The following is a 12181-nucleotide window of genomic DNA, read 5'->3' as shown; positions in this document are numbered from 1 at the left end:
TTACTTGCCAGCCAAATACAGGGTCCGGCACAAGTTACGCCCCTTTTTATTATAAAATCTTTTACTGTACAATCATAAGAATGTCATTCAGTAACATAACACTATCACGCTCAAGCACACCACGTGACATTTTAGGGGAAATGCTCAAATTAAAAGTGTAAATTATTGGACCCATATTATTACCCCACCAACCACACTCAAGCAGGCGTTACCTCTGCCGGACCCTATCTGTTACCACAGCCCCTCTCAGCACTCTGTGCATTAGCCACTCGGAAGTACTTTTGGTTCCTGGATATGTCCCCGGGCAACATGACTCAGCGCGTACTCTTCCTTCTGACCGGACACTCTTCCGAGATCACGTGAGCTCTAGGTACGCTTCTGCACTCATGTAGCTTAAGACATCATCTCTTCAAGCAAACCTTCTCTGAACCACACCTTCCCCTATCCCCCCCAACAACTACCTGTTCTCACAGTATCCTATTCTTCTACTATCACATGACTAACTGCATGACTTTGAAATTGTCACCTCACCTTTCCTCAGCGTGCTCATAAAGCTTGGTAGTTTTTTTTTTTTTAAGATTGTAGATTTCTTGATGATCTTATATACACTCACCCGTGTCTCCATCCTAGCGACACCCCGCATATCCCTCATTACAGTAACTTGCATCAGGGCAGGGACTGTGCCTGTCTCTTTCAAGGTCATGTCATCAATGTACACGGGCAGTCAGTATTAGACTATAATGCACTTTGTTGATCACAGTTATATAAACTTCCTGATGAAAAGGAAGAGCTGTTATGACAATCCAGGATTTTCCCGTTGACGTACAATATTTACCAAAAGGAGAAAAACAATCTTATCATCTTTCTTCTACCACAACATGTATCTGAATGTTAATTAGCACTCAAGCTAAAAAAAAAACCCAACATGCGTATTGTGTACTTTGCTTTGGATAATACAATCTAATACTCATACTTCTAATAATAAATACATTGCAATAGGAGGAGATAATTCAAGTTTCACAGAGATAATTCTGGATGCCAACGCCATTAGTTGGGAAATACAAATCATTCATCTTTTAGTGATTTAATAGCAGTCGCTGAGGAACGGTGATAGGAATGATTCTATGGGATAGAAAATAGTCTAGGGGAACGTTAGGCCGCAGATACTTTTACAGAATGAGTTCTGTGGTACAAAGGGACCCATCACGGCTACTTTTTCCTCCCCAGTGAAAATGCCCCTGACCCACTTTTTGTTTTTCACAGCAAAGGACTACTATCGAGTACTGCAAGAGCTGGTCAATACTCACAGCAAAGAGCCTTCTGCAGTCTTCGGAGCTTCATGGCAGTCCTATAAGCCGAGAACCTGACGTTGTTCAGGTCAGCTGGAGGAAAAAGGGGGAAACAGAGATCGTTTGTTATTTCACCAGAAAGCACAGACACAAAAACGCACCGTGATTGGCCAACAACTGCACCACGGACCAAAATACGTGAGGACAAAGACCTCTTGCATAGGCCCCAAGTTTGGGGACATAAAAATCTGTCAATGTGGGGAGATGAATGAAAACATCTTTTTTTCCTCTTTGACAATCAAATCAGCTGAGTTTCATGACAGGCTAGCGCAGCACAGTCTCAGGCCGTGCATGCCGTCCTTGCTCCCAAGAGGGAAAAGAAGGACAGGTGGTTTTTTTTCCCGGACTGTAATCTTGGTTCCATTGTCGTGAATCTTTGCTACACAAGATTAAAGAGAACAAGGACTATGTTATGGAAACAGCTATGAGAACTAAGCAAAAATCAAGTGGCAATATAACAATTTTGTCTGATTATGAAAGTTAAATATGTTCACTGTGGAAAACTTAGAAATTACAGGAAAACATAACATCAGGTGAACAAAGAATCCATATGCACTGTTAACATTTGGAGGCTTTCTTACGCAACATATGTGTGTGTGTGAGATGTATTTTCAAATATAATTGGGACTAAAATAAATATTTAGTTTAGATTCTCAGGTGCAATCATTCCGGTATTTGGCACAGAGTTTCTGCTGCTGTGGTCTCTATAGCCACCTGTGTATCACGCTTCAACTCACCTTACCTGGCGGAAAGCTGTATTTAGATGATACCCTTACTCAAGTCTATGCAAACCTCGATACACCCTGGGCGATACGTCTTTTCCAGAACTTCTATGCATTTCTTTTTCAGGAACCCAGCTCCAAAAAGCTCCTTGAAAACAAGAGTCCTGTCTCTTACTTCTGTCATATTTCCCAGTAACTTAATACCTGAGTGCTCTCTGAAAAGGCAGGTCTAACACAGCTAGGGGACTGATTAACAGACTGAAAGAATAAATGAACAAGAGAATAAAAGAAACAAAAAAAACATACTGGCAAACATGACTAACTGCCATAATCTAGTGGCACCCACAAAACTTGATTCTGATTGGGGCTTAGGAGCACTGGCTGGTGTGGCTCAGTGGATTCAGTGCCCGTATGTGAACCAAAGGGTCACAGGTTCGATTCCCAGTCAGGGCACATGTCTGGGTTGGGAGCCACGTCCCCAGCAGGGGGAGTGCAAGAGGCAACCACACACTGATGTTTCTCTTCTTCTCTTCCTCCCCTCTCTCTAAAACTAAATCTAAAAAAAAATTTAATTGGGGGTCAGGAAAGGGGAATAATCTACTCCATATCCAAGTCACTTGGATCAACATTATTAGCTTGACGGCATTTGCAGAGGCAACTATAAAAACCTGAATTGAAATCAGGGCGCAAAAAAAACAGTGTCTGTAATTTACTTTAAAATATTCAGCATAAAAATAAAAAAAAAAAGCACTGACAATACTAAATGTCAGCAAGGATGAGGAGCAACTGGAACTCTCGTACATGGCTGGTGGGAAGGGAACATAGTATGACTACTTTGGAAAACCAGGTTAGCAATTTGTTATGAAGTTAAACATACATCTATCTTATAACCCAACTGTTCTACTCCCAGGTATTTACTCAAAAGAAAAAAACCATGTCCACAAAAAGATGTGTGCGTGAATGTCCATCACAGCCCCAAACTGGAAACAAAGCAATAGGAGAATGAATAAATACACAAACTGCAGCACAGTCGGACAACGCGATGCTACTCGGCAGTAAAGAGGCACTGACCGCTATTAACGCAATAATGCGAACTGAGCGGAAAAACGTTAACACTGGGTAAAAGAAGCCAAGTGTGAAAGTAACTATTGTATGATTCTATTTATATGAAATTCTAGAACGGGCAAATCTCACCCACAGTGATAGAAGGCAGATAGATGGTAGCCTGGGGTGGGTTGGGGGTGGGTAACTGACCACAAGGAACACAAGGGTGTTTTTTGGGGTAAGTGGAATGTTACGTGTCTTGTCCATGGCCATACCACCCTGCACGTGCCCGATCTTGTCTGAAATGCCCCACATTTTGATCGGTGTGGAGGTTACTGGCTACAGATCCAAGTGGAATGAATGGACAAGGAGGATCAGTATCTTCTGCCAGGAGTGCATACATCTGTCCAACCCGAAACTGTCCCTTACAATGGGTGCATTTGATTGTGTTTACATGATGCCTTAACGAAGATTTTAAAAGCATGGAAAAAACCCCTTCACGTGGACAATACATACAGTATGATGTATGTATGTGTTAGCTTAAGCTACACTGCAGAGGCGGTCAGTTGTCTTAATCAAGAATGCACACTCCAGGGGTGGTTGGCTAGCAATTAATCAAAAGGCCTCACTCCAGAGGCGGCCACTGTAAGTGCTTCAGCTATATTTAGCTTCTGTGACACCAGGGGTTTCATTAATTATCCTAATTAATGTTAGATGGGCTTGCACTGGTGATCTTAGTGGTTTGTAAAATAGGAGGACTATCCAGAAACATGCCCTGCCCTCACGTTAATGGGGCGCGAGAAGATAGCAGGCCTCCCACCTTAGAAACGGTGCCCTAGGTCGGACTCCGAAGTGTCCGGTGGTGGTTCACTGGGTTCCTGGGTGCCTGGATTCAATTAGAGCAGCGGATCCCCAACCTGAGTCTTCTATCAGAGTGGCCTGGAGGAGTACTGAAAATACAGACTCCTAGGCCCCCTCCCAGTTCTGCTGATTCCTTAGGTCTGGACAGGGACCGAGAGTCTGCCTCTCTAGAACAAGTTTCCAGGTGATGCTGATGCTGCGGTTCCGGGGAACACACTTTGAGAACCACTGAGTGAGACGCCTGTGGTTAGAGGTATGGATTGTGAGGCGAGAAGGCAGCACTCTGACGGACTCCGTTGTGCCTCTGGCACGGGTTTGAAGATCGTCCTGTGCCCGGGAGCTACTCAATGTTCACGTGTGAGAGTTTGTTCGGAGAATTGTTGGCAGGACAAACTTGTAGCCAAGACGGATGAGAGGGCAGGCCTTACCTGTGCCCAACCACGGGTGGCTAGCAACACCCAGCAACCAGAACCCTGTAACCTCGTGGGCCCTTGCAACCCAAGCTGTGATAGAGGCCCAACAGCATCAGTGTGTCTTTGGAGCTTGTTAGGAGTGCAGAATCTCAGGCCCTACCCGGATCTATAAATCAGAACCAACATTCTAACAAGATCTCAGGTGATTCACGTGGACCTTCTAGTGCAGCCGAGTCGTTAATTGTACATTTTCATAACATTTCTCGTTCCATGTAAAAGTTCAAGTGTACCTTCTATATAGATGTGTCCTGTCTTTCGTTTTTGTATCTTTCTCCATTCCATTTTGTGGGCGTTTGGGAGATTATTTAACGACCATTATAAGTCAATGAGACCAAAGACTCACCCCTGGAATATATTCGTGGGTCTCCTGTTTAGGATGAATACCAATAAAAGTTCTTCAATAAATGAAAAGTGTGTAAAAGTATCTTGAAAGACTACAGAGTCCTTCTCCTTGAAGTGAATTCACTTCTCCCTGGACCTTGTTCTCTGGTGAGTAGAACTTGGTTTACCGGGGTCCGGGGTCCATCTGATCATCCTTCATTCCCTCTCCCTCAAGAGTTGTGGTTCTTCCTTTGACTCCCTTCTCCAGGCATTCGTGCTTATCTTCTTGGGTGGTCTCAGCTAACTCGTGGTATGAGTTGTCTTGTGGCACTAATCCATGAGAAACCAATTGCTGTCCTCCTCTCCAGACTGGTGTTAACACCCTTCATCACTTCGATCACACTTTCGCTATGCTTGCTAGGGCAGCGTTCCTTTGACACACAGTCATAAATGAGCCCCTCTGGCTCTTTGTAAAACCAGCAGCATAGAGCCAGAGAATTGCACTTCTCATCAAGGACAGCTCACTTTCCCCTCATTCCAGGCACTAGGCCTCCAACTCCAAATTTCCTTTCATTCATTTACTTCCGCGAAAGTGTGCAGCGTGGACTACGTGCCCAATCAAACGTCTTGGCAGATGATACTGGCAAAAACTTTCTCTTCTCTTTCCTTTTCTTTCTAACCCTCCTTTTCAACTGCCTCTTAGCTCATCAGTCTAGTTTCCTACTATGCTCCTTCGTTCATACACTAATCTCTCTCTCATGCCCCCAATTCCTCTCCCCTTTGCAGTTTTCCTGGTTCTATTCAGAATTCAGAACAAATGGTCTAAATGAGGCCACAGGAGCTCCATCCAAACCTCACAGTTCATATCAAGAACTGGCAAATTCCAGCAGCCACAGATCCAAGTGGGAGAGGCAGGGACGATTGGATTCTTTCAGGGTGTGGTTCGCAGTGGAATAGTATCAGAGACAAGCATCTGGAACATTCCTGGCCTAGCAGTGCTCTCAGCTTCCCTGAAGCTGTTCAAACTTTCTTTCCTTCCAGATCCTTCTAATTGTGGCACATTCTGCCCCAAGTTAATGTTCCCTGACACCCTTTCCAGCCTGCCTCCGACCCACCACCGAGAACAAGCCTTTTGCCACCTATTTTCTAGGCAGCAGAGTCCGACTAGCTCTCAACCAGTAATTCAGGGATATTAGAGGAAAAAGCAGCAGGAAATGTGCCTAGCTTTCCTCAAACCGCAACAGAAGCCATACAAATTTATATCCAGTTACCATCAATGAATTGCAACGGAGTCCTGGTGCCATGGAGTCCCACTCAAGAGAGTTAACCATCTGTGTTGTTTGAGCCTGCATGTGTTGCTCGGAATCTCTAGCACCAGTCCCTCTGGTTTACAGCTGGAAGAGATAAGTCCCTGCCTTGTGAAAGTGTGTAGGATGCACACAGAAACCTCAAGATGTGGCACAGCTTTGGACAATGCGATATTGTCCTGGGATGAGGCTGGAGCTGACCTTGTAGCTAAACTATGCATGCAGAGTAAGGCTAAAGCACCCCCATCCCCATCCCCGTCCCCTGTGGGAGGCTGCCCTCCACCTCCCACCCGGCCCCAGGAGCTGCCGGCCCAGCGCTCTGATCCAAGTTGCAATGAGCTCACTAGCTCTCACAACCGGAACTCGAGGAGTGAGACTATCCAAGAAAGGAGTTACACAATGTTGCCATGGCAGCTGATAGAAAGCATACTTCAGAAGGATAAAAATGCTGAACTATACACTCCTCTTAATGACGTGAAGTATTTCACCCAGGGCTGGTTCTAGCCTGAAAATAGAGAAATCTAGAAACTTAAGGCACACGGGCAAATGTCAAGCCATCTACCCTCTCCGGTGAGCTAGCTACTGCAGTGATGGCTCATTCGACTTTTAGTTTCACGCACGAAACACGGAATAGGGTTTCCCCCACTTTGTTTAGCCTATGACTTTCTCCTGACTCTGGTAAATATTTCTGTTTTTCAACTTTTACTTCCATTCTGGAAGGTATTGGGGGAAGGTGTCAAATCACCAGAAGAGAGAAATGACCCGATCAACTCTGAGCCACAAATCATCAGATATTGGATATGTTTTTGCAAAAATAGTGAAAAACACCTCAGCATTTTAAACTCCTGGGAAACTTTGGAAAACATTATAGAAACAAAACGTTAACCACCTTCGTGCCAATTTTACAGCTGGTTTTTGCCTGTAAATCATACTTCAAAAATCCTGCTATCTATGACTAAACTGAGGTCTAGATTTTAAAGCAAAGAATATTTCAGCCCAGCTTTCCAATGGCTTGTGGAGACTACTTGGAAAGGCCGAGAGCTTCACTATGTTTATATATTAGGTAAAAAGAACGATAATGAACTCATAAACTTAATGAGTGGAAAGAGCTGGATGGCTAAAGATTATTCCAACAGATAAATTAGTGGTGTGGTCTTTGTTCCTTCCTACCAACGCCATTACACAGAAGAAATGTAGTCCAAATCACTGAGGCGATCGTGACTCACAAATAAAATGTAGAGGAAGTATGGTATTTTTTTGATACGGTTCCAACTTCAGTGCTTGGCATACAATGTGCATTAAGCTACTACTGCATGTCTATTTTAATAATTTTCCAACTTTTCCAAATAAGCCAAAACAAGGCAGTCTTGCCCCACACCCCTTCTATTATAGGAAAGTGGCAGATTTTGAAATATAATAATACATCTCTAATTCCCCAGCCTCACTCTTCCTATGGCGTTCTAATGGACTCCCCACATGGCAAGTATTATTCTTAGCGGCTCAAACTCACTAGCATAGAGAAGAACCATGGGTCTTAATGAGGCTTGCGATAAACTGAGTAATTTAAACCACGTCTGGCTTGAAAGCAAATTAAACCAAGATGTCCTTTCAGAAGTTTTAGAGTAAAATGTAGAATTATTGTGAACTCTTCGAGAACTCCTTAAGAACAGGAAAGGTTTCTGGAAAACTCTTTTAATTTTATTTACTTATTTGTAGAGAGATGGGAAGGGAGGGAGACAGAGAGGGAGAGAAACATCAATGTGTGGTTGCCTCTCGAGCACCCCCTGCTGGGGACCTGGTCTGCAGCCAAGGCAATGTGCCCTGCCTGGGAATTGAACCGGTGATCCTTTGGTTTCGCAGGCTGGCGCTCAATCCACTGAGCCACACCAGCCAGGGCAACCTCTGGCTAATTCTTTAAACAGTGTTCCAGTATGTGTGTATGTGTGTATGTGTGTGTGTGTGTGTGTGTATAAAAATAATACTAATGATTTAAAAAGAGTAGGCAAAACTGCTTTATAGCATTAGAAAAGATATCCATCTATCAAAAATCCTTCCATCTATCCTTTTGATACCTACTGAGAGTATACACATGGAGACACGGGGCGGGCGGGCAGGCAGGCAGGCAGGCAGGCGTCTCTGAGAAAGTGAAGTTCAAGCCAAGGTCTGAAGGGTGATGGGAATTAGCCAGGTGAGGAGTGGGAAGGGCACAGCAGGATAAAGGTCAGCACATGCAAAAGAGGCTCTTCAGCAGAAAAGAGTGTGGACCATTAAGGATCCTAAGAAAGCGGATAGTGCTGGAATCACAGAGAGCAAGGGGGAGGAGGCATGGCCCCAGATTAGCCCTGAGAGGTGGGCAGGGAGAGGCCCATTGCATCACGTTAAGGACTTAGGTCTTGAGACTTACTAGTTAGACATGGCAGATGGAACAGACTTGTTTATCTCTCCTTATTCCCGAACCTCTACTAGGATGACAGAAAAAGAATTAAAAATAACATCTACCCTCCAAAAAAAAAAAAAAAAAAGAGAGAGAGAAAGCTGGAGAGGAGATGAGAACAGACAGAGCTCCAGCATCTTGGAAGCTTGGAAAATGATCTGGTGGTAACTGATTTAGGAGACCAGACAAAGCCCAGGCCTAAATTAATGTGCAGGCAAGAGGGGGAAGGCGGGGAGGAGGGCGCCCGGCAAGATGCATGCCGATGTGCAGAGCCGAGAAGTCTCAGAATTAGAGGCTCCAGGTTCCCCTGAAGGCTGTAATGTGGCTGAAAATATCCCAGGACTGGTTGCAAGACTGTTTTTAGTTTTTAATCCTCACCCAAGGATACGTTTATTGATTTTACAGGGAGGAGGGACGGAGGGAGGGGGGAGAAAAGAGAGAGACAGAGAGAGACATCGATCCATCCATCGGTTGGCTCCCCCGCCGCACCCTGACCTGGGGATCAGACACACATCGTTCTGGTGCGCGGGAGGGACCAGCTGGCCAGGGACCAGCTGGCCAGGGATGGCTGCAAGTCTTTCGAGCCCTGAACACCTTCTCTAGCACCCCACACAGCCAAGCACCCTAGCTAGCCACCTCCTGCTTCACCCTCCAAGGCTGGAGGTTTATCTCAGAACCTACACCAGACGCAACTAAGCTTGGGAGTGAGATAAGGCACTGAAAACCTAGGAATGCACTGCAACATCCTTCACTTCATTCCCTACTCCCAAACTCTATTTAGTCTGCCTTTTTTCTTTCTATCAACTCACTGCAAAACCTCTTCCACCCTTCTATGCCGCCCTTATCAATCAGCAAGGTCACTAAATTGGGCCTCAATCTCTGAGCAGCCTTACTTGTCTTCTTCAAGCTCCAATTATAACCACACCAAATCAAGCCGATGCTCTGTCCTTCTAATCTCCCTCTTGACAAGAAACTTACTGTCACGCAGTCCACTCTGGAGACAAGGGCGAATGATATGACTTCCTGTCTTTGATTCAGAAAGTCCCGACACTGCTTTCCTGCTTAAAAGGGCCACAACTACTGACAGAACTACACGAACTTAGAAACTTGGCCCAGTCCCCGTCTACTCTACACTTCATTAATTGGCTGATCTTCACCCACTCTCTCTCTTCAGAAGGGAACACACATTCCAGATTCTCTAGGGCAGAGACAGCTTAATTAATTTTTACTCCTTATCTTAACAGTGAGACATTTGAAATGATCAAATACCTGTGGATAGCTTTTCATAACCAATTCACAAATCTTTTTTTTAAATTTGTGCCCTAATTTTTTTTTTTTTTACACTGGAAAGGCATACTTCCTTTGTAATATAGTTGACACTACCTATTTTAAATCTATCATCCCTTCTCACAGGGATGAATTTGTGGAAAAGCTACTTTAATGATGCAAATACACAGCCGTAAGTTTCCTCAGGGCCTTTCACGCCAGCCTCATCTTTGCTCGTTTCCAGGTTTAGAACAACTCAATGAGATTTCCCGAAATCCCAGCATTCCTACCTTGGCCTCACCTTCTCAGTTTACCTATTTCTCCACCCTTCTCTCCAAAGATTTCAACATATGATGTTTCTCCCCAAACTCTGACCCCTTCCATTATTTCTCTGGTAAGCGCAAGAGGTCCCAGGCTGGCTGAACTGAGCCTGCAGACTGGCTTTTGGGTTTTGTTTGTTTGATTGGTTTTGGCTCACAGGAGGGTATTTAAAATTGCAGCCTGATTTGCCAATAGTTAAAAATCTCAGAGGACAATGGGAAAAGCTGAGGCCCCTTTGGTGCTCGCCCAGGCCTTTCAAGTTGCCCCAGTTCCCACCCATCTATCTTCAGTTATTTAAATGGCCAACTTGGCCCCAGGAGGCATTTCTTGTTAGACTCTAGCCTCTGCCTGACCGTTTCCTTATTGTCCCCCAAACTTTACATTTACACTCTTCTGGCCCTTGAAAAGTGCTTACTGTGGAGTTCCTCCAATAACTGGCTTTATCTGGATTGCACTCAAATTACTCTATGGAAAAAGTTCTCACTGGGTTTTCACAAAAATTTCCAGCTATTAATTCTTTGGACTCCACCTTTCGCTAACACAATAAAGCGAAATGATTGTGCCACCAAAAATACTGCCTGCATACACTTACTTTTCCAGGAGAGGAATGGATGGGAAGACGGAAGCAAACCCCCCCATCAATTTAATGACTACATTTCATGAAGTGGAAATTATGTGTGCATTTAAGAAATCATCAATCAACATTTCTCTAAGCAGCTGTTATGGGCCTCAATGTGTACTAAACTCAGGGATTAAAGATTTAGGCTTCAAAAAAGAAAGGGGGGGGGACAAAAAGATAAAATATTCAGGCACACAAAAACAGTACGTATGTTCTGGGTGTTTGTGACGTGCTGAGCAATATACACAAAGAAAACTCTGGTTCCATGATGTCGATATAAGAAATATCCAAACCTGCAGTAAATTAAAAAAAAAAGTTTTTTTTAGATTTTATTTATTTTTAGATAGAGGGGAAGGGAGGGAGAAAGAGAGGGAGGGAAACATCAATGTGCGGTTGTCTCTCATGCACCCTCCTACTGGGGACCTGGCCCCCAACCCAGGCATGTGCCCTGACTGGGAATCGAACCAGCGATCCTTTGGTTTGCAGGTCGGCACTATGTTTCTCTCTCCCTTCCCCTCTTTCTAAAAATAAATACATACAATCTTTAAGAAAAAAAAGAAAGTGGCTTCCAACATGGTGTAAGTTGTATTCCAAAGCACATTTTTAGGGTTAATGAATTGAAAATTCTCCATATAAGCCAGGTTATTTATAAAACTAGTGATTAATTTCTAAGTTAGCCCGCAAAGGTTTATTTAAGGTTAATTGAAGTAATAAACAATAAAATCTATGGCAATACTGATAAAAAGGAATGATCCAGCTAATTAGAAGCAGCCTTACTTTTCAATCTTACAGGAAGAGAAGATGAGATAAGGAAATGAGTATCTCTGAAGAGATTGTGTTGAGTTTATTGTACCTACGGCAAAAACCGTCCGTGCTCACTAAATGTGGTTTGAATTAAATTACATTCTGAAAGGGACCGCTCTACTTTTACCACGTTTAATCTGTTGATGACATTGATTCTCCATCTGAGTTTTCTTCAAATAATACTTCCCACTGCCAAGGGTGAATCACTAATGATTCTCTTGCTTACCCCTTGCAGTCTGAGCGTGGACTTCTCTTTGGAAACACACATAACAAAGACATCCAGACTTTCCCAAGATATAAAGAGGTTGGAATAAAAGGAAAACGGTAAATTAAACAGGATGCTTATCAGCCAGAAAGATGACTCAGGTGTATTTAATTGTGGCTGATTCTCCAGGTTGGTTCACTCAACACCATTTTCAAATTCTTTCTCCCTGGCCTTTCTCAACTACAAAGGCTGTAGGATCTCAATACTTCCATCCAGCCAGGGGCGGCCACGTGGGCACAGGTTGGGCCAATGTTTGAGAAGACACCTGTAAGAAAGGGTTTACTTTTCCAAACTGAAAGACAAAGTGCCTGCAAAGGAGAAAATCCTTTCTGCTTCTTCCTGCCAGAGGGGCAGCAGTCATCATGGAACCACGATGTGGATGACAGGTCACTCAC

General features: G+C 44.0%; 1 protein-coding gene across 10 annotated transcripts in view; it reads right to left on the bottom strand.

The window, feature by feature from the left end:
- Window positions 1-12181, bottom strand: part of DMD (dystrophin) — a 1965474-nt gene that overhangs the window by 97406 nt on the left and 1855887 nt on the right. For all 10 annotated transcript variants that reach the window (XM_053917632.1, XM_053917633.2, XM_053917631.1 and 7 more), the window contains one exon: window positions 1308-1382. In XM_053917632.1, the coding sequence (XP_053773607.1) occupies window positions 1308-1382 (75 nt within the window). The remainder of the gene's footprint in view (window positions 1-1307; window positions 1383-12181) is intronic.

This window comes from Desmodus rotundus, chromosome X (assembly GCF_022682495.2).
Source record: "Desmodus rotundus isolate HL8 chromosome X, HLdesRot8A.1, whole genome shotgun sequence".
Taxonomy (NCBI): domain Eukaryota; kingdom Metazoa; phylum Chordata; class Mammalia; order Chiroptera; family Phyllostomidae; genus Desmodus; species Desmodus rotundus.
Note: the sequence above shows the minus strand (reverse complement) of the source record. Positions and strands in the feature narration are given on the sequence as shown.